Consider the following 23,858-nt stretch of genomic DNA (forward strand, 5'->3'; position numbering starts at 1 on the left):
AACCGTTGGAAAATTAAATAAATCATCAACTTTGTGGTACGAAACAATAGAATAAATATTAATTTACAAATACATAGTCAATATAGTCGCATATTCAACATTGTACAGGAAGGAGATGGCGGCTGGCACGACATCAACCTTTTTTATTTTAAAATGAGTTGATGTATTATCATCTTAGGCTCCATTATAAATGGAGGTGCATGGATTCCATTAACTTCCAAACAAACACAACAAAGAGAAAAACCCATTGATATGGATATTTTCGCTTTCTTCCCTTCATCCCTTTATTCATCAATATCAATTCTCTTATTTTCTTCGATCTTCATATATGCCCTGCGATGGATGAAAACATCCAAGGCTGCCCCTAACCTTCCCCCTAGCCCTCCTAAGCTTCCGATAATAGGAAACTTGCATCAAGTGATAGGTAAAAACTTCCATCAGATCCTATGGAAAGTCTCCCGAAAATACGGCCCAATTATGACTGTCCATTTAGGTGCCACACCATACGTCATCATCTCCTCAAGTGAATTTGCAAACCAGGCCTTAAAAACTCACGATCAAATACTTTGTAACCGTCCACGTTCCAAGGGTTTCAAACGTCTAACTTTCGACTACATGGACGTCGCTTTCTCCCCTCATGCTGATCAATGGAAGGAGATGCGAAAGGTTTTGGTAACCGAGTTCTTAGGTTCTAAGAGGAGTAGATTGTTCAAAAAAGTGGTAGACACTGAGGTCAAGGGCATGCTTGATTCTTTCTCATCACTAAATACTACCATTGACCTAGACGAGAGGCTCTTTCATCTTGTAACCGACATTGTTAGCAAGGTTGCAGTGGGTAAGAGCTACAGAGAAGAGACGTTTAGAGGTAAAAAATTAAAAGAGATGCTTGATGATCTGGTCATCTCTCTTTGTGGCTCTGTTTCCGATATTTATCCAGGTAGATTAGGTTTGATATTAGACGAACTACTTGGGTTTAATCGGAGGCTAGAAAAGACTTTCAGTAATTTCGATGCCTTCCTTCAAATGGTTCTTGATGAGCATATTGATCATACTGGAACAAGTGACCATGAAAAAGATATGGTTGATGCATGCAGATCTCAGTTGACTACAAACGAGATGAAAGCCCTTTTGATGGTAAAAACTTTTACTTTCCATATTTAGAGTTATATACTGTTTTTGGGTTTCATGCATTAATTAATATTGTTTCTTAAAAAAGCATATAAATGTAAGCTAACTCTTATGATCTTAAACTTATAATCAGAATGTGCTAAATGGAGCAATTGATACAACCACTACGACAATGGTGTGGACAATGTCTGAGATTATTAAAAATCCTAGAGTTATGAAAAAGCTACAGGAAGAAATTCGAAGATGCGTTGGAAGAAAATCAAGCGTTGAGGAAGCGGATGTCGCAAATATGCCATACTTAAAGTTGGTTGTGAAGGAGGCGTTAAGATTGCATTCGACTGTTCCATTCTTGCTTACAAGAGAATGCGTAAAGCATTGTCAGATTGGTGGGTACGACATCTTCCCAGGGACAAGAGTGTTGATAAATGCATGGGGGATAGGAAGGGATCCAAAAGTCTGGACAGAGAGTGCATCCATCTTCAATCCTGAGCGCTTAGAAAACCTTGAGTTGGATCGTAGTGAGATGATTCCATTTGGAGGGGGCAGAAGAGCTTGTCCAGCGGCAAGCGTTGCTACTCAGATTGTGGAATATACGATTGCAAACCTTTTTTACTCTTTTGATTGGCAACTTCCAAGTGGAATGAAGAACGAGGAACTTGACATGGAAGAGGTTGGCTCCCTGATCGTTGTTAGGAAAACGCCTCTTACCCTTGTGCCCGTGAAGTACGATTGGCAAGACTAGTAATCGTCGGTTTTCAATGTTAAGAAGATTTTGAAACTAAAAAAAAGAAGATTTTGAAAGTAATATGCATGTAATAATTTTATTTGGATATACCTCAATAAGTTCATTGAATATGGGGTTGTGGATTAGCTGCTAGAGGCAGGTGGATCGAGTGTGGTGGGTTACTGTATTTCCTTTTTATATTCTGTTTTTATTACTTTACGATAAATTGCATTGATAAACTAATTTGAAATCATTAGAACCTTGGTATTATTTATTAATGTTTTTGAGTTTGAAATTTTTTTTATATTTATATGGTTGTAATTTATATATCAATTATTTATTTATTCAAATGTTATTGTATTTTAATTATTAAATATTATAACACAAATAATATTATTAAATAAACATTATGATTATATAAACAATGATCTAGAAATGAATAAAGTCAAAGTTAAAACATCAATTTGTACCACTGAAGCTTAAAATATTTATTGTTAATGAATAGTAAAAAAATCATATTTATTGATATACTATTTATCAACACTTTAGTGTGATGTCGAAGCAATTTAGTAGTGTAACTATATATGTTTTTTTTTTCATTCTTTTCTCAATGGCTCATTCAATTTTGATTTTTTTAAATCCATTTATCACCCTATAAATATCAAACCAACCTAACTTAATTTTTACACATTTTTCTACATATTCTCTTAATAAAACAAAAAAACCAAAATGTCATCTTCGTCCTCCGATTCGACGGCTCAAGAAGATGCATTATTTGTCGGTTCCATCATGACAAAAACTGTGGTGTATTTCCAAAACCGTCAAGGTCAAAGTTCATGTTCATCACCTAAAACAAGAAAGCCACAGTTGTGGACAAATCTTGAAGACATTTACAATAGTCTTATAGAAGACTATTTTGCAGATGACGTTGTGTATGCTGAAAAGTTTCGACGACAATTACGGATGAGGAAGGAGTTATTTTTACGTATTGTTGGCGATTTGTAAGGCCGTTTTCCATATTTCCAATGGAATCGAGGTGCGAGACACATAAAAGGTTTCTCTTTAATTCAAAAATGCACAACTACAATTCGTTAGTTAGCATACGACAATGGCGTTGACAAATGAGACGAGTATTTGAGGATGTATGAGCGTACCAAACAGGAAAGTATGTAAAATTTCGCGAAAGCTATTACTTTGGTTTATGAACGGCGATATTTGTGCAAACCCACCATCTACAATGTCTACCAATTGTACACGGTGCATGAAAGTAATTATGGGTTCCCAAGAATGGTAGGTAGTATTGATTGCATGCATTGGGATTGGGCATTGTGCCCCAACGCATGGCATGGTTAGTACATGACAGGCGACCATAGAGAACCAACGATTGTTCTAGAAGCAATCGGATCACATGATCTTTGGATATGGCATGCATTCTTTCGTCTAGCCGGTGCAAAAAACGACATCAATATTCTAAACTAGTTGTCATTATTCAACGACATCTACCTTGGAAGGTCGCACGATGTACCTTTTAAAGCAAATGGGGTAGCATATAAGCGCGAGTACTATCTTACTAACGAGATATATCCTATCTTATCCGTTTTTATGAAACTGTTCACATGTCCGAACGAAGAAAAAAGAAAAAAGTTTAAACATGCACAAGAGTCAGCTAGGAAGGATATGGAGCGAACATTTGGTGTACTCAAGAGGCGTTGTCAAGTACTAACAGTCGGGGCATGGTCATATGAAGTGATAAGCTTGCAACACATAATGTATGTGTGCATTAGATTAAATAATATGATTCTTGAAGATAAAGGAAGAGTAATATGGCGATACAACGAAAACAAAGTTTTGGCAAATATTGAAGGTGTAGCCGTTGGTACGCAAAAGTATAGGACAAACAGAAGAGAAGTACATGATCACGACATTTATCACGCCATTCGTCACTACTAGAAAAACAACCTTTTACGACGTGCAATGCGTGTCGTAAAACGATCAGACGACGCTCAAATGCGTGTCAAGGAAGGCCCTATCATAACGAGAGACGACACGCGCGTCGTCCATTTACAACACGCAATTACGAAACACATTTTCGACGCACGTTCACGATACACAATGCGTGTCAAGGAAGGCCCCGTCATAAAGGAAGATGACACACATTTGTGTGTCGTAACCTTACGACGCGCGTTTAGGACACGCATTGCGTATCATTAAAGCCCCTATCATAAAGAAACACGACACACGTTTTTATGTGTCATAAAGTTAAATGTTTTAAAGTTATATATTTTAACAGATTTAGTAATTTTCAAATTAAATAACACATTAAAAATCTCATAATACAAAATAAAATACCATAAGTAACAAAGATAATTCATTTCACTAATATGTCAAATACAAATAATTATTCCAATAGTGAGTAAATGTAATAAAAAAATGAACTCAAGAGAAGCGAAATTTATATACAGTTGCATTATCTAGCTTATTATGTGCCAACAACTCTGTGTGTGTTTGCTTTTGCTTGAGTCTCCTTTCCTCCATAGCTTCTAGCCATGCCAAAGTATGATATCTTAAGGTTCATGTCCAAATCAAGTAAAACATTGCTAGCTTAAATTCATCAAGTCCTTGGCGTGAAGTCTTAGATAGACGCTTAACTGCAATCTCCAATCCTTCTAGCAGACCCTAGAGATCATTATTGGCCATGTAGCAGGATCAACCTCAGACATAGATAGTGTTTTGTTCACCGTTGTCTAAGGAATTACCTCAGTTCCTGAAATAATAATCTGGACAATTTGATCAAATAAGCTTGTTTTTTCTTTTTCAAAATATTTCCAATGGAGAAGGCATTTGTATAGGGTAAATAGTGAAACAGGTTTGCCTTAACCTGCTATTTATACCAGCATCTAGATGACTCCACTGTCAAAAAACCAATCTGCCCTTTACAGATTTAGTGACTTTTTACTAAACAAAATACTACAGATCAACAAAGTAAATAGAAATTTAAAAAAAATGGTATTTGAGATGCTATTTGGAGTTCAAACAACCATAAAGATTACCTATTAAGGAGTAACCAAAGGGGAAGCAATATAAATCTTCAAAATTGTTTGGCTTTACAACCTTCATAAAGAACATGGACAACAAAAAGTTAGATACTAGATACTATTTGGAATTGAAATATAAATATTTATACAAATGATTACGAGGGGTAAACATGTAAAAATACCTCTCTCTCTAACTCAGAGAGTTATTTCTTTAGCTTTTTAAGAGTGTCAGCACGAATATATGATTTCAAATAAATATAAAAAACTGGCCATTTTAAGTTTATGTGGTTTTGGTTTATTGACAATTAAGAAAATATAAAAAGAGAGGGGCATTATAGTAAACTTACCTATGGAATTGATAAGTGAGGATACGATGACCACTACACATGCTTTACACAGTTACCAATAGAAAGTGTAACCAGAGGTACCCTTTGCAGTATCATGTAAACAACCTGGGTAAAAAAATTTATCAAATCAAATTCACAAAATTGGATGAAAACATTAAAGAATGAAAGGGGAATCCACCAAAGACGGTTAGTACTTTATAAGTTAGGGATTTGAAGGATTTGAACTTTTTGATAGTGGAGAGATTCCATGGATCCACGTTTCTCATCCAATTTTGTGAACTTCCTGGAAATAAACCAATTGCCAACATAGAAAGAAATAAATACAATTTCCTAGAAAATAAGAAAAGTACACATATATTTTGTTCATTCAAAGAATCAAATAGCTTTTTTAAATTTAAAAATAAAATTAAAACATTGTGAAGCAATTCAAGAAATGCACTTCTAGGGCCCGTTTTATATGGGACAAAAGAGTCCAATTTTTATTATCACACTGCCATTCATTAGTCCAAGTCCAGAATCCTACTCCAGTGTATGTCAGGCACAGTACAAGGACGTGTAAACTGTAATGTCAAATTAAACAAACAGTTAGGGGCAAAGATTGAGCTTCCAACTTCAGTAGTCAGATTTGAGTGTAGCTGAATAATATGAGTCAACCTTTTGTTCTCTATTAGCTCAACTTGATCCATTTCATCACTCTACTTATAGCATTCATCATGACAAAGACCGACTTTCCGTTTCTTAAAAACAACAACTAGAACTTGAATGGACCCTGAAAACTGGCTCTTACCAACTTCAACTTTCAAATAAAGAGGCTATTACCAACTTCAACTTTCAAATGGACCCTAAAAACAACTAGCATACTTTTCTTAGTTTCTTTACCATAGGCATAACATCCTACTTTATTTTCTTCCTATTAAGACATTATTATACATTCCAAATGTAAACTTCTTTGATTTTGGTTACCAATTATAGCACTATACTTTCGGTTTTGTTCTTATTAAGGCATTGTACTTGGTAGTAGAGCACTGTTCTTTGTATTAAGACATTGTACTTTGACAGTCTAACATATTAAAACCTCGTACTATGATATACATTTCTTGTACTATATATACATGGAAGATACCATTTTAAACAATTCAAATAACACACAGATATCAACAGACTAGCAACAAAAATCATTGTTTTGCTCCATAAAACGATTAAAGAGCTACAAAAGAGTACACCAGGGGATAACTTGCACAAAAAGAACTTTCAGATCTGTTATTCATAACTTTGGCCATCAGTTTGGGTGTCCATCCACAAAACTCCAAAACAAGTAAAGCCTTGTATGTTGACTTGAGAAAAGTTGTTAGGTCCTCTGTGGTTGATAAAGACTTGAGGGGGATTTACTTAGGAAAAAGTGACATAAAATGAAGCAAACAGGGGGTGATTGATCAAATTTTTATCAAAAAAACATCTTAAGAATAAAGAACATAGGAAAAAAATAGTAGGGGTATTTTCGTCCTACAATAGTGTAAAAATCTACTTAGAAAACACAAAATGAAGCAAACATGGGTTGATTGATCAATCATAACTGACCTTATCATTGATGGTGTGCAGCTGAAGTTTTTTATCCCATTTGGAATTATCTTCACTTTCCTTACGATCCCATATACAAGACCAAAATGAAAACAAAAATTCCTAGCCTGTTGATAGGCATAACTCAAAGGTACTCGTCACCCTAATACAATAAATTATCTTCCAAGTTTTCATGACTTTAGGAATTTTATGAGATCGAATGTAAAAGTTCTTGAGCACTTGTGGTGGAAATAAATAAGAAAAATTCATATTAATTCATATAAAAATGATGAAAGCTGAAAAATGATGAGTTCATAAACCTGAATAAAAATGATTGACGACGTATGGTATTTTCAGGGCCCCACCCACCCATTCATCCTCTCTGAATAAGGGCTGAACCTGAAATCCACTTTCACTCAACCCGAAATCGGCTCCTTTAAAGGCACCGGTGGGAGGTACATGTTATCCCTAGATCCTGAACTCCCACCGGATTTCTTCCCGGAATTCTTGCTCTTTCGTTCGCTGATTTTCTTCCCTGTGCCACTCCGATAATGCAGACATACCTGTGAGAGTCAGTCCTCGAAAATTTTAGTCTCGGGTGATTCGGAGGTGAGACCACCGGTATAGGAAGAATCATCGAGCGTTGCTTTCGTTTTAAAGGAGAAGGTTGGGGGCAGCAGTGCGTGGGTCTGAGTGGGGACAGAGGGAGTGGTGATGAGAACAGAGGGTTGGAGGACACCATTGCTGATAGAAGTAGAGCCTCTCCTTTAGTACTTGCACCGATCGAATAATCCTAAGCATATGTCATTTTCATTTTGTGAGGGTTAGCGAGTCAGTTTCCTTGAGGCTGGGGTGAGAGAACTGCAAATGGTGATGGTGGATGAAGTGTTGGTCGATAAGTTCGGTACATCGTCGTCGTGCAGGCCTGAAGAGTCGGTGTGGGTTGGAGGTAGGGGAGGTGGGTGAGGGGTGGAGACGAAGGAGAGGAGATATTAGAGAACAGATCGTAACGAATGTAGAAGAAGAAAGCAGGGTTTAAATTTTTTGGGGATTTCATTTTCCCTCTAAGAGGAGAGACGTGTGTTTCTTAAAAAATTATAAAATGACATTCATAGATGACACACATTTTAGATAAAGTGCCCTCTGTATTTTTAATTTTTTTTTACATGAGACACTAATTTAAGGGCACACAATAATGTATGACCTAAATCCTTAAATTTTTTTGAAGAAATGACACCTTTTTAATGTCACTCTCTTTTGCGTCACATAAATCAATGAGTGTCGTGGTTTGCACGTAGTAAAAAGGTCTTTTTCATGTAGTGCGTGCGGATTTGGTGGAGCACGTTTTTAGGGCTCACATACAGCCCCATACAGAATATTAACACGATGATTTGTTTAACGAATCGGATGAAGATTCAGATATGTTTGTCGAGGACTCGAACGAGAATTCAGATGACAATGACGAGGATCACGATACGGGGATCACGATGAGGAGGGCGACAATTCCAAGTGACGTATTTTATTTATTTATTTATTTATTAAATCTTCACTGTTTTTTATTTATCCTTTTTCAAGTAATGAAATATTTTAATTTTAATTAATTTTTGTGTTTATTAATATTTTTAAGAAATTATATTTATTTTTTGATTTATAAATCTTAATAATCAATTAGGTTTATTTAAAAAAATTAAAAGTAAAAGATAGTGAAATGTGAAAATTTCATACCTTTCGGCGAGTGAAAAAGAAGGATAGAAAAACTGACCTCACATTCACAAAGTAAAATGAAAGATGGTATATCCTCTAATGTAATGCTTATATTTTTTGCAGTGTAAAAATAAGATAGATAAAGACATGCACGCACATACACACACTACAAGAAAACAGGCAATTAGCGGCGACAAAAGTCGCCGGTAGAGGGTCCAAATGTCAGCGGTAATGGTAATAGCGACGAAGACGTGTCGCTGGTAATAAGTCGTTGTCACACCCCAAAACCAGGAATGGCGGAAACGTTCCGGGGTGGAGGACATCATGTGAAGTATCATAACAGTGTAAAGTATTAAACAAGCAACAACATCATCCATTGCATTAAAAGTAAAGTTCTAATACATGTGTGTTCCTTCATGATGTACAACAATAAAATGAATAATCGAAATAAGATGAGTCTTGTATGTGCTCCGTCTTCTCAAAACCTGACCATCGTACCTGTCTAACTGATGACCTGAGAATACAAGTTATTTTGAAAGCGAGTATCAGCCTAAAGCTGGTGAATTCATAAGTATTTAAGTGTTATTGTCTGGTTTTGGAATGCTGTTATGAATGTCATGTAAATCTTTAAATGGAACAGTTGATATAAGTATGAAATGTAGTCTTCTACCAAGACTCGAATGTTTTTGTAAGTAAAATGATAGTTTTTCCTTCTTTTTGACTATTACAAACAGTAATTAGTCTAACTCATCGTTTATGTGAATGTATCACAAAATCAAGTAAAATAGGAAAAAGATATGATAGTCTTCTACCAAGACCTGAATGTTTTGCTATGAAAATGATGGTTTTTCCTTCTTTTTGACTATTAAAACAGTACTTAGTCTAACTCATCGTTTATGTGAATGTATCACAAAATAAAGTAAAATAGGAAAAAGATATGATAGTCTTCTACCAAGACTTGAATGTTCTGTTATAAAAGTGATAGTTTTTCCTTCTTCTTGACTATCATAAACAGTAATTAGTCTAACTCATCGTTTATGTGAATGTATCACAAAATAAAGTAAATAAGAAAAAGTACTAATGTAAGTGTTATCCCGAGGTACTAGGGCTAACACGCCATCGCGTAAGCGAAATGTATAACCTATCACAAAATGAAGTAAATAGGAAAAAGTACTAATGTAAGTGTTATCCCGAGGTACTAGGGCTAACACGCCATCGCGTAAAGCGAAATGTATAACCTATCACAAAATAAAGTAAAAAGGAAAAATATACTAAAGTAGGTGTTATCCCGAGGTACTAGGGCTAACACGACATATGTAAATGTTATCCCGAGGTACTAGGGCTAACATGACATATATAACCTAATGAACATCCGAAGATTGTCCAATTGTCCTCTATAGCAGCAGCAGGGTGGAGGAAGGGTTAGTCCCGTAACTGACTCCTAATATAAGTAATAACCTTAGGCATCCGTAAATGTTCACGACCACTGGTGCTAATCAGCTGGGATTCGGAATGGTTAGTCCCGTCTAGATATCCCAAGGGACTAGGGATGGGCAGGACAATTTATACAGAAGGTACTAATATATCATCCTCGCAAATCGAGATACAAGTATTCATGTAAGTATACACAGGAAAAATGTATCTACGTAAAGGTACTCATGTAATGTATTCATGTATCATGTAAGCATATGTAAACGTACTCATCTATCATGTAAGCATATGTAAATGTACTCATGTATCAGGTAATGTACTGGTATAGACTCATGAATGAACTGACTCTTGTGTGATTCCTTGTAATAGGAATAATGTTTTGTTTCTTCTAACTATCCCTATAATAATTAACTGGAAAGTAATTGGTTGTTCAAGTAGATTTATGCACCCTCGTTACACCAGGGTGTGGGAAACTGAACGAAGGATGAAAACTATAACATCAATACATATATAAGAACATATGCGTATAAGTGTAGTTTTGCTCAAGAAGGTAAAAATAATGGTTTTGCAAGATATCTAAGAGTTTTGAACAATAATTAAGAGTGACTTGATGTCATTTTAATAAACATTTCAAAACTAATACTTTTGTTATCAAGGTATTTTAAGATAGAAAACCATTTCATGTATCACATTTTGAAGTATGTGAAATCTACTGGATGAAAACACAGTTATAAAATACATAAGAGTGATTTAATAACATACTGTTTTCTACTTGTATCCCCCCCCCCCCTTAAAGCATTTAAAATCATTTAAAACATTGATTAAGGGGTATGAACTCACCTGTTGTGAGTGGTTCTAGCGGGTACGCGTATAGGGATAAGAAGTTCCACGAATAAAGTCCCGAGACACAATAAGTCCTAAATGACATATAAGGACACATATTGATATGAATATAGTGTTTAAAACATCTATATGAAAGGAAACACCTTCCGGGACTAGGTAACACCTTGACCAAGTGTTGGAATCACATGTGATTCAACATAAGAAGGTATAAAGGCACTCACATGAGTTTACTACCATGAGTTCATGGCCCAAGGGAGTTTACGGCCGTAAACTCATGGTTACTCATGTGGGAATGCAAGTTTGAAGGCTAGGGAATGATTTAGGGACATTAGCTCTAACCTAGGATGAAGAAAACCCACTTTCTTTGAAGTTCTAAGGAGTTCACGGCCCAATTGAGTTTACTACCATAAACTCATGGTCATTTATGTTTATGAGGGTCCTAAAGGTCATAAGGAAGCATTCTAATTTCAAGCCTAAGCCTTTGGAAGTGTTTGTGGCATCAAAACATCCCTAACTTGAGTTTACGGCCCATGGACCATTTGGTCATGTGTTTGCGGCTGTAAACACTCATGGGTGTTGATATTTTCATTGTTTTGGGTCCTAGACACATCAAGGTAAAGTGTTATGTTTGTCTCTTGGCTTAATGAAGGTATTTAGGGCACTTTGGCACCCTAATATGGAGTTCACGGCCCAAGAACTTCCTTGGGCGTGAACACCATTTCCTTGGTGTTTTGAGGTTGCTTTCTATCCCTAAACTCATTAGTGTACAAGTCCAAACTAGTGTCATAGCTTAAGGAAGGACTAGGCAGCATTTGGCCCTTAAAAAGGAGTTTACTCCCCAAGGTGTTCTTGGGCGGTAAACTCTCAAATCTTGTTGTTTTGTTATGATTTTGTGGTCTAAACATGTAATGGTAGCTTCTAAGTCCATTTCCAAGGCTATGAGGGACATTGGGCAAACTTTGGCCCTTATAAAGGAGTTTACTCTCCAAGTGTTCTTGGGCGGTAAACTCCCAAATCTTGGGATTTTGATCCGATTTTGATGTTATAAGCACAATCTAAGCTATATAAAACAACTAGAGAGGGGTACTCACGATTTGGGATAAAAACCCGAAGATCCGTGAGAGAGAGAAAATGGCTTTTCTCTAGTTGGAAATGTAACTAATGAATGAATATGGCTCAGATTTCTATATATAGTCCTGATATTTTTGGCAGAAAATATTTTATTCTCGAAATGAACTCTAATATCATAGAGTACTGGAATAACAGTGTTGCACAAAACCCTAGTGCAACCACTCTCCTGATATCTCCTTAAGTGTTAAACCTGAAATACTCAAACTTATACCCAAAGTCTGGAATTTCTCTGTAACTATTCTAACTTCTATTGGCTTGATATGGTTTGTTCAGAATGGAAATTTCGGGTTGTCATAGTCGTCACTACTGCTTTGTCGTTATTGATCAGATTGTCGCCATTAAAGAGAAATGTCGCAGCTAATGCTCCTGTCGCCGGTAATACTTCGTGTCGCCGCCAATGCTCTGCTGCCGATAATAACATTTTCCATTTTTTAATTTTTTTTAATCAACAATTTTGGGTATAAAAAACCAATACATAACAACGTTAAAAAAAAGAAAAATTACATAACAACATCCGATTAAATCTTGGTTTTGCCGGAGGGGGCTGCTTGTGAATCGACGAAGAAGATGAAAGAAAAAATGTAGCTGCAGCGAGATGGAAGCGAACAAAAGAGAAAAGGAAAATGGTGTCGATGTTTTTTGGTTAACTACATCAAACTTTAGCGGCGACAGCTTTACCGGCAACAACTTTAGTTTTAGCCGCGACTTCTATCAATAGCGGCGACACTAACGAGGGTATTATTGTCGCGTCATTTATTCGAGAATTAACGGTGACTCAGTTAGGTCTTTAGCGGCGACTTTTGTCGCCGATATTTCTTTTGTGCGTTCCGCGTGTACCCTAGCCGTTGGATAAACATGATCGAACAGTCTTAATTTACCAGAACGTAAAAATACGGATCCATGTCGTGGGCCATTAGCGGCGACACAAATAGTGACGACGTCCACATTTAGCGACGACAATTTGATATGTTGCCATTAAATGTAGGTGTCGCCGCTAATGATTGTATTTCTTGTAGTAAAAAAAATAAAAACATTGCTCACCAAAAAATGTTCACTAGATATGCATAAGCGAATTGTTTAAAATCGGAAAAAAAATCCTAACATATTTGAGCTTTTACTATCGTTAAGCTACATAATTTTATTCGTGCTACTTATTAACGCATTTTAATTTCATCATTTTCAAGATTGGTACCTACAATTTATCCAACAAACAATTGAGTTTGTGGTGCCAAGCAATTACTATAAATTTGTAACCATTGGAAAATTAAATAAATCATCAACTATGTGGTACGAACAGGGGCGGCTTAATCAATTTAGGGGCCCTAAGCGAACGAAAATTTTGGGACCCTTTTTACTCACATTTTACTGCATTAAAAGTTATCCTAGTTGTAACTTTGTAACCTCATTGACTTCTCAACGAGGACCTAAACACAATCAATATATTTAGTGTAGAGATTATTAAGCTTAAACTAAAATTTAGCATCTTCCAATTTATAACACCAGATTAAATAATTATGTACATTAACTTATGTTCATTTTTTAGAATACGTAATTCAAGTTAGTTAAATTTTAATTAGAATATTGGATACAACTAATGTGCCTAGGTAATAACAGATGTAATCTTTGTTCTCAAGAATGTTTTCAAATTCACTTCATTACATGTCAACTGAAACATAATATTTCACAAATTTAAAATGCATTATGTTTTCACAAAAGAATGATGTTTGTGATTCAATTACCATACCCTTAACTTAACTGGACATGTTGGTGTTGTGAGCTCCAACCAAAATGAAACCTGAGATATAAAATTGAATGTTGAGTGAGGTTAAAAGAAACTTTATGTATAGTCTCTATGGAACTCATTACATTCTATTCTAAAACACCTCTCCTAAAGCATAATCGACATGTAAGTCCTTCACAAATCCACATGAGAATGTCAGTCCCAAAGTTTGCATCAATAATATGAGATAAGGCTTTTAACACATCAGTTTACAGCTTCTATTGTCAATAATGATGAAGCATAAGCTACAAACAACACAGTAAGATATGCATATTAGAATCTGATCGTAAGCTATATAGTTGTCAATAATCAAATCTCTACTATTTACTGAAAAATCAAAGGTTTGATGCTGAACTTGAAACTTATTAGTGCCATTTAGTGGTTTGGCTAACACAACACGTAGTAAGTAATGAATAAGCCTTTAACCCGAACCTTATTTGAACAAATTTAACTCTTAATTTAACTTTTAATAAAAGGAAAAGCTAGTTTAACCCTCTGAAATCACTTTGTTTCAACATTTATCCACTTGATTACCTTAAAGGAAAGTTAAATTAATTTTCACAAGCAAATTCCAAGCACAAAAATGAGTAAAAATCGCACTCACCTTCAAGATGTCACATTGTTGTACAATTCCTCAGGAGCGAAGAGACTCATTAATGGCAATTGGCAGATTGCAGAATACGTCTCTCTATAAAATTTCCACATAAAATTAGAGTTTCTCCACTTCAAATATCCAACATAAGCTTAATAGACTAATCGTGAAAGAAGAATAAAAATGGAGAATAAGAGAAAGAAGAACATACCGTTTTAGACTTTCAGTTCTTGTCTTCTTCACAGCTGAGAGTTTTCAGTTTTTACTTTTAATTTTTGAACAATCAACAATGGAGAATCGGGGGAAGAAGAATAGAATTGAGAATCAAATAATCAAGACTCGATCAATATTCAATCGATTGCTGAGAATCAATAATCAAAGAATCGAAGGAAGATGAACAATCGCTCACTTGTTGATGATTTTGTGGCGTGTGCGAATTGAGAAGGAAGACTAATCGAGATTTGCTTAGGGTTAAATGGGGCCCTTTAGAACTCAGGGCCCTAAGCAAGGGCTTAGTTAACATAAAGGTAAGGCCGGCCCTGGGTACGAAGCAATATAATTTATATTAATTTACAAATTCATAGTAAATATATTCACATATTCAACATTGTAAGGGAAGGAGATGGCGGCTGGCACGTCATAAACATTTTTTTATTTTAAAATGAGCTGATGGATTGTCATCTTAGGCTCCATTATAAATGAAGGTGCATGGATTCCATTAACTTCCAAACAAACACAACAAAGAGAAAAACCCATTGATATGGATATTTTCGCTTTCTTCCCTTCATCCCTTTATTCATCAATATCAATTCTCTTATTTTCTTCGATCTTCATATATGCCCTGCGATGGATGAAAACATCCAAGGCTGCCCCTAACCTTCCCCCTAGCCCTCCTAAGCTTCCGATAATAGGAAACTTGCATCAAGTGATAGGTAAAAACTTCCATCAGATCCTATGGAAAGTCTCCCGAAAATACGGCCCAATTATGACTGTCCATTTAGGTGCCACACCATACGTCATCATCTCCTCAAGTGAATTTGCAAACCAGGCCTTAAAAACTCACGATCAAATACTTTGTAACCGTCCACGTTCCAAGGGTTTCAAACGTCTAACTTTCGACTACATGGACGTCGCTTTCTCCCCTCATGCTGATCAATGGAAGGAGATGCGAAAGGTTTTGGTAACCGAGTTCTTAGGTTCTAAGAGGAGTAGATTGTTCAAAAAAGTGGTAGACACTGAGGTCAAGGGCATGCTTGATTCTTTCTCATCACTAAATACTACCATTGACCTAGACGAGAGGCTCTTTCATCTTGTAACCGACATTGTTAGCAAGGTTGCAGTGGGTAAGAGCTACAGAGAAGAGACGTTTAGAGGTAAAAAATTAAAAGAGATGCTTGATGATCTGGTCATCTCTCTTTGTGGCTCTGTTTCCGATATTTATCCAGGTAGATTAGGTTTGATATTAGACGAACTACTTGGGTTTAATCGGAGGCTAGAAAAGACTTTCAGTAATTTCGATGCCTTCCTTCAAATGGTTCTTGATGAGCATATTGATCATACTGGAACAAGTGACCATGAAAAAGATATGGTTGATGCATGCAGATCTCAGTTGACTACAAACGAGATGAAAGCCCTTTTGATGGTAAAAACTTTTACTTTCCATATTTAGAGTTATATACTGTTTTTGGGTTTCATGCATTAATTAATATTGTTTCTTAAAAAAGCATATAAATGTAAGCTAACTCTTATGATCTTAAACTTATAATCAGAATGTGCTAAATGGAGCAATTGATACAACCACTACGACAATGGTGTGGACAATGTCTGAGATTATTAAAAATCCTAGAGTTATGAAAAAGCTACAGGAAGAAATTCGAAGATGCGTTGGAAGAAAATCAAGCGTTGAGGAAGCGGATGTCGCAAATATGCCATACTTAAAGTTGGTTGTGAAGGAGGCGTTAAGATTGCATTCGACTGTTCCATTCTTGCTTACAAGAGAATGCGTAAAGCATTGTCAGATTGGTGGGTACGACATCTTCCCAGGGACAAGAGTGTTGATAAATGCATGGGGGATAGGAAGGGATCCAAAAGTCTGGACAGAGAGTGCATCCATCTTCAATCCTGAGCGCTTAGAAAACCTTGAGTTGGATCGTAGTGAGATGATTCCATTTGGAGGGGGCAGAAGAGCTTGTCCAGCGGCAAGCGTTGCTACTCAGATTGTGGAATATACGATTGCAAACCTTTTTTACTCTTTTGATTGGCAACTTCCAAGTGGAATGAAGAACGAGGAACTTGACATGGAAGAGGTTGGCTCCCTGATCGTTGTTAGGAAAACGCCTCTTACCCTTGTGCCCGTGAAGTACGATTGGCAAGACTAGTAATCGTCGGTTTTCAATGTTAAGAAGATTTTGAAACTAAAAAAAAGAAGATTTTGAAAGTAATATGCATGTAATAATTTTATTTGGATATACCTCAATAAGTTCATTGAATATGGGGTTGTGGATTAGCTGCTAGAGGCAGGTGGATCGAGTGTGGTGGGTTACTGTATTTCCTTTTTATATTCTGTTTTTATTACTTTACGATAAATTGCATTGATAAACTAATTTGAAATCATTAGAACCTTGGTATTATTTATTAATGTTTTTGAGTTTGAAATTTTTTTTATATTTATATGGTTGTAATTTATATATCAATTATTTATTTATTCAAATGTTATTGTATTTTAATTATTAAATATTATAACACAAATAATATTATTAAATAAACATTATGATTATATAAACAATGATCTAGAAATGAATAAAGTCAAAGTTAAAGCATCAATCTGTACCACTGAAACTTAATATATCTATTGTTAATGAATAGTAAAAAAAATCATATTTATTGATATACTATTTATCAACACTTTAGTGTGATGTCGATGCAATTTAGTAGTGTATAACATTTAGTGTAAAGTTGATTTTATATATATATATATATATATATATATATATATATATATATATATATATATATATATATATATATATATATATATATATATAGGGTTTGGTTCATGTGAGACGGCCTAATTTTGTGAGACCGTGAGACGTATTTTTTTATTTTTTTTATTTTATTTTTTATTTTTTTTAGTTAATTCAAGTTCCGAAAATAATATTTAAAAAAAGAATTTTTAGATTTTTCTATTTATTTTGCATTTTAAAATTATTTTTTAGAATATGTCGGTGTAATATTCTATTTAGAATATTTCACGTATTTTAAAAAAAAAAACGGGATTTTTTATTTATTTATTTTTTAGTTAATTCAAGTTCCAAAAATAATATTTAAAAAAAAAAGAATATTTGGATTTTTCAATTTATTTTGCATTTTAAAATTATTTTTAGATTTGGTCTCACGGTTTCACAAAATTAGAATGGTCTCAAATGAACCTGAACATATATATATATATATATATATATATATATATATATATATATATATATATATATATATATATATAGGGTAAAGTGAATATACCTAACAACCTTATATAAGCTTAGGTACCTAACCACATCATACTATGTAATTTTGTATCATATTTGCATTGTAATCACCCAAAGTGCTTAAAATCAACCTCATAACTTGATTGCTTCCAAAATCTTTGGATTTTCATCATTATCTTCCTTCAAATGACGTCTTTCTATCGGAGACCCCCTGGTGGGCTTCATATACTATCGTTACAAATCAAATGGTGTAGGAAGAATATAACGGTGAATATCTAAAAATCTTGGAAGTAAATCAAGTTAAGGATTGAAGTTTAAGAACCTTAGACGATTGCAAGGGAAATATAATGCAAAACAATGTAGTATGATGTGGTTAGGTACCTAAGCTTATGTAAGGTTGTTAGGTATATTCACTTTACCCATATATATATATATATATATATATATATATATATATTTATATATATATATATATATATATATATATATATATATATATATACATACACACACCGAGATTAAGAAGAAAATTCCATAACTCACGCATTGATCTTTATGAGCCATTAAATATCATCAAGTTCTTGGTTTTTTCTTTCTCATTTTCCAAATAATTTGTGGCCTTCACTTGCTTTTGTTTTCATCATACCAATGCACCTTCAAATCACTATTAAATTTTTTTTTTTTAAACAGCAGAATTTTATTAAAAGAAAAACTAGCAAGAAGCTAGAAAATTACATCAAAGAAGTAGCAAGAGAGGGGTTATGAAGCCACTCAGTCCAACGTAAGGTAACCCTACTACATCTATTAGAAATCCAAAAAAAGGATTTCTCAACCACATCGTCAAAAAGAACCGACTTTTTGGGAAGAACTGTTCCAAAAATAGACATATTACGAAAATTCCATAAGCACCAGACGGCGGTAATAATAACCGCATCAAAAGCCTTTCTTTGACCTGTACCCAAAGCTATCCTATCCGACCAATTGATTAAGGACTGCACCGAGATCTGTGATGGGAGAGCTAAACCCCACCATATAGCAATCCTACCCCAAATATCGCGTAAGTCACGGCAACCAGCAAAAATATGGTCAATAGTCTCAACTGTAACCATGCATATTGGGCACATGATAGAAGGGACTGTAACCCCTCTAATCGAAAGTCTCTCCCTCGTAGGAATACCAGATAGGTGAATCCTCCATACTAGAATATTGAGCTTAATAAGAACCCAGTTATTCCATCTAGTACTCCTACCCTCCAAAGGAACCAGGTCACTATCCAACGCAAACCTAACAGACGAAACAGAAAAAGAATCAGAACTATCAAGAGTCCACCCCAATCTATCCGGGACCTGTTGAAGCTGGAAACCCTCCACCACATCCAAAAAAGAAAGCCATTGAGATTCTTCAATTCCACCTCTAGGAATACGTCTAAGGACATCAGTGTTCCACCCAATCAAAAAACAATCCCTAACATTAGTTGACCGATTCATATCCAAGGCGAAGACACGATGGAAAGAAATCGAAAAAGGAGTATTGCCAACCCATTTATCATGCCAAAAGGAAGTATACGCCCCATCACCAATTCTTATAGGAGCTAGGTTATGAAAATCAAACCCTCTATCTTTGAGATTATTAACAATCCTTGTAATACCATTCCATGGACCCATCAACTGTCTCCTATACATCAAAGAAGTTTTAGTATCCCCCAAACCATAAATACTTTTGACCACCCTCACCCACAATAAATTTGGATTGTGAAAAAACCTCCACTTCCACCGTAATAGTAAAGCCCTGATAAAGGCAAAAAGACTACCAATCCCCAAACCTCCAACTTCTTTAGGGGCCAAAAGTTTATCCCACCTAACCCAATGCATATGGCGATCATCCAAATCAGCACCCCAAAAAAACACTGATCTTAATCTCTCCAAATCCTTTATCACAGTAATAGGCACCGGATAAATGGACATTAAGTAGTTGGAAACTGAACCCAACACTTCTTTAACTAAGGTCATCCAGCCCCCAAATGAAAGACACTTGGCTTTCCAAGTCGCAAATTTTTTCCGGAAAGCTTCAACCACAGGACCCCAGGAATCGATTCTAGCCATATTCTGGCCAACAGGAACCCCCAAGTGAGAAAAAGTAAGCAGCCTGTAGAACACCCCATACAATTAGCCATAGAAGACACTTGGTTATTCGTGACTCCCACTCCATACAGCTTGCTTTTAAGGATATTGATTTTCAGACCCGAGGCTAGAAAGAAACATCTAAGAATACGAACAATATGAAGAGCATTTTGATGATCCCAATCGGTCAAGAGGACCACATCGTCAGCATATAAAAGGTGGGAAATATTAATGCCACCAATATTGATTCCCCGATAAGCATTAACTAACTTGGCCCTAGTAAGCGCCACATGTAAACCTCCATTACCAACACGAAAAGAAAAGGAGAAAGAGGATCCCCTTGTCTCAGGCCTCTGAACATATGAAATTCCCGGGATGGGGAACCATTCACCAGGACCGAGACCATAGCAGAAGACAGCATCTCCAAAATCCAGTTACACCATATAGTACTAAAGCCCATAATTTGCATGATTTCGAGCAAATAGTCCCATGAAACCAAATCATAAGCCTTTTGAAAATCCACTTTGAAAATCAAAAGAGGATTCTTAGAAGCTTTACTCCAAGCTACAATTTCGTTGAGAATAAACGGACCATCCAAAATCTGTCTGCCTTTTATGAAAGCTGATTGCTCCACACTCACCAGACTACCAATAACCTCGGCTAGTCTATTAGCAAGAAGTTTACCAATAATCTTGTATTGGCAACCAATCAAACTAATAGGTCTATAGTCCTTCACAACCTTTGGGTCTTTAATTTTTGGGATCATAGTGAAAAATGAAGCATTACATCCTTTTGGAATGGACAAATGTGTATGAAAATGAGATACCATGTCAAAAATGTCATCCTGAAAAATATCCCAATACCGCTTTAGAAAACCAAATGTGAACCCATCAGGACCTGGAGCTTTTGAAGAACCGGAGTCCCACACTGCCTTTTTTATTTCCTCTCGAGAAAACGGAGCATGAAGAAATTGACTTTGATCAAACGAAAGATGAGAAAAATGGGAATCCTGAGTTCTTGGACGAGTACCCACCTGCTTAGAAAAAAGAGTTTGAAAATGACCACGAAATTCCTCCTTAACTGTATTTGGATCATCAATCCAACACCCGTCCTTCAAAACACCTTTAATAGCTCTTTGTCTTCTCTTATTATTTATGACTCCATGAAAATAACCCGAGTTTTCATCACCTTCAATACCCCATTTGATTTTTGCCTTTTGGGCTAACTCCAAATTTGTAATTTGGTCTAGCTCCGTGATCTTCCTTAGAGTATTGACTCGATGCTCCCGTATAGAAGCATTCCCCCCGTCAGCCATAAGGGTAGAATCAATAGATTCTAACATTGTTTGGAGCTGCATAGGATTAGAGGCCATTTTGACTCTTGTAGTTGAGTTCCAAATACGAATATTTGCTTTAAGTAATTGAAGCTTCTTCTTAAATTTAACCCAAGGATGTGAAACCCTGGTTAAATTCTGATCTTGGGACCACGAATTTTTGACAACATCATCAAACCCTTCCAAGTTGAACCAAGAATGGAAGATACGGAAGGGAGTAGGCCCATAATCAACTTTATGTTCCAAAAGCAAAATAGGCCTATGATCCGGAGTATACTTCTCCAAAACCATACTTGTCAAATGGGGGGAAGCATCCAAAATACCATTAGAAGTTAAAAATCTATCCAACTTACTAAATTTTGAACCCCACTTGTCACTCTGCGTAAACCGAGGACCACCCAGAGAAACATCAAATAAACCCGCCTGCTCAATAAAATTGTTGAATCTCTTGGCTGTATTAGAGTTAAACATTATACCAAATCTTTCTGATGCATCCCGAACCTCATTAAAATCCCCCATCAAAACACATTCACCTTGGAAAGAATTAATAAGCTGGAGCAAGGAATCCCAAAGAATTCTCTTGGAATCAGCCCCTTGTGGAGCATAAACCACAATAAACATAACCGGTAGACCCGAAGAAGACCATAACGCCTCTATAGCTGTAAAATAATCTGTGACATGAGAGGATTTGAAAGAGACAAAATTCAAATCCCAAATAAGAAGAATACCACCCGAAGCTCCACGAGAAGGAGAAAAAATGTAAGAAAAAGAATTATTCCCCCAAAAAGACCGAGCCATACAAACATCGATAACTTCCATCTTCGTTTCTTGAATAGCCAACAAATTAACCTTATGTTTACAACACAACTTCCGAACCCAAGACCGTTTATTTTTACAACCCGCTCCTTGAATATTAATGGAGAGACAATTCATCTCAACACCATTTTATCTCCGGTCCCTTCTACAATTTCTTTTACACGGTCATAACATCCTTCCAAGTCATATCCCATTGCCTTTCCCATCTCTATTGTTTTTTGTATCTCACTTAAGAAAGATCCTTTATTATACGAATTATCCAAGCCACCAGCAAAACTATTACATTTTGAAAAACCTGGGGGGTGAGTTAAATTGTCTTCTGAGTCAACAATACCCGAAAGCCTTCCAAATGCACCCGAAAATCCAATTGGAGCATCATTACATTTAGCATTACATTCTTGATTAGAATCATTGAACCGTGAGTCCATAACCGAGGCCAAAGAAGGAGCTGGTGCTGCTGTCGGTTGACAATCTTCATCCAAACCGGCAGCTGGAACTGTAATAGTGGCCTCCCGGCTCTGTTTTGCATCATGAGCATCCCTCAAATTCTGAAATCGAGCATTACCGTTTTTGTTTTCAACGTTTTGGTGCTGATCAATAAATCTGCCATTAGAAAAAAAAAATTTTGATCCCCTGTTTTTTCTTGAGAATTCCGAAACTGCCCCTCATCAGAATTGGGAATTTTGCTGCTTTCATTAGCCTATAACACTTGACAGTTAACATTGGACTTGACTTCCTTTTCGATATTCCCATCCTCCCTCATTTTTTCAAGTGTCTCATAAATTCCAAAAGGATCAAATGACCCTTCTTCTCTTTCACTTTGTGAATTATCATCCTGTTCTTCCAATCCATTACCATGCTTGCTTTCACTGTCACTAGTAATTTTATTAATATCCCATACAAAAGATGGGGTCCATCCAGGTGCCTCCTTTATTCTAACCAAAAAATGTTGGCCATCAATACTAACTGTCATAGCCTCTGAGATAATCTCTTGGAAAGAGGATAGAATACAAATTCGTTTTTTATATACATCCTCTCCCAAATCATCATCAAGATGTATAATAGTTCCCCACTTAGACATAATACTTTTAAATGCTTGTTTACTCCTGGCTCGTAGAGGTAAGCCTTCCACATCAACCCAAATCAAACGATCTAAAGGCACAAAGTTTCTATCCCATGATCGTTTCTCAACTATCCAATGATCCATAGCCCCGCTTTCAAGGAAATTTTTACATGCATCCTTATGTTTAAATTCTAGCATCACCCATAAACCCCCAACATAACGAATCTCAAAATCCTCAAATCCTTCATCATAGCATAGCATACGAAGATTGGTTAACGTAGGAAAATCCCTACCCTTGGCAAGGCATGCCTGATCTCCTTTTTCCACAATATAATCTCCAGCAGAAACTTGAACAACATCCTCCTTATTCTTTGATAAAGATTTAACCCCAACTCCTTTAACTACACTTGCATAAGTAGATGAATGAGAAGTAGTCTTGTCATTAATTCTAACGTTTGCTTCTACTGCATGAGATGCATGAGACTTGGCCTTTTTTGAAAATCGTGGTACAGAAGCAAAAAGTTTGTGATACCCAAACCAAATGTCACATACTTCTCTTATCATACGATCAGAATTAGCAACATCTACGAACCGTATGAAACCAAAACGTTTCCCCAATCGAGACTTCCTATTGGAAATAAAGACATCTACCACTTTTCCAATTCGATTACACATTCTCCATAAATCACTATTTAATACGTAATCTGGGAAATTCGTGACATAGAAAGAAGAAATATTCTTATTTGCTTCATAACTCCCATTCCTGTTAGAT

At 35.8% G+C, this 23,858-nt stretch overlaps 2 protein-coding genes across 2 annotated transcripts; both read left to right on the forward strand.

The window, feature by feature from the left end:
• The first annotated feature begins 203 nt into the window (after positions 1-203).
• Positions 204-2,105, forward strand: LOC111891405 (eupatolide synthase). Its single transcript, XM_023887456.3, has 2 exons — positions 204-1,134; positions 1,262-2,105. The coding sequence occupies exons 1-2, from the start codon at positions 253-255 to the stop codon at positions 1,868-1,870; spliced, it is 1,491 nt and encodes a 496-aa protein (XP_023743224.1). The 5' UTR covers positions 204-252; the 3' UTR covers positions 1,871-2,105.
• A 12,881-nt stretch (positions 2,106-14,986) lies between these two features.
• Positions 14,987-16,885, forward strand: LOC111891406 (eupatolide synthase). The gene is made up of 2 exons (XM_023887457.2): positions 14,987-15,914; positions 16,042-16,885. Exons 1-2 carry the CDS (start codon positions 15,033-15,035, stop codon positions 16,648-16,650), a joined length of 1,491 nt encoding a protein of 496 aa, XP_023743225.1. The 5' UTR covers positions 14,987-15,032; the 3' UTR covers positions 16,651-16,885.
• Positions 16,886-23,858: the final 6,973 nt, after the last annotated feature.

The sequence above is a fragment of the Lactuca sativa genome, chromosome 6 (assembly GCF_002870075.4).
Source record: "Lactuca sativa cultivar Salinas chromosome 6, Lsat_Salinas_v11, whole genome shotgun sequence".
NCBI lineage: Eukaryota > Viridiplantae > Streptophyta > Magnoliopsida > Asterales > Asteraceae > Lactuca > Lactuca sativa.

Bases quoted from the DNA above. Each gene is read 5' to 3' on its own strand.
- LOC111891405 (XM_023887456.3), top strand. From the start codon at position 253: ATGGATATTTTCGCTTTCTTCCCTTCATCCCTTTATTCATCAATATCA. The intron at 1,135-1,261 runs GTAAAAACTTTT...ACTTATAATCAG, and splicing joins AGATGAAAGCCCTTTTGATG to AATGTGCTAAATGGAGCAAT.
- LOC111891406 (XM_023887457.2), top strand. From the start codon at position 15,033: ATGGATATTTTCGCTTTCTTCCCTTCATCCCTTTATTCATCAATATCA. The intron at 15,915-16,041 runs GTAAAAACTTTT...ACTTATAATCAG, and splicing joins AGATGAAAGCCCTTTTGATG to AATGTGCTAAATGGAGCAAT.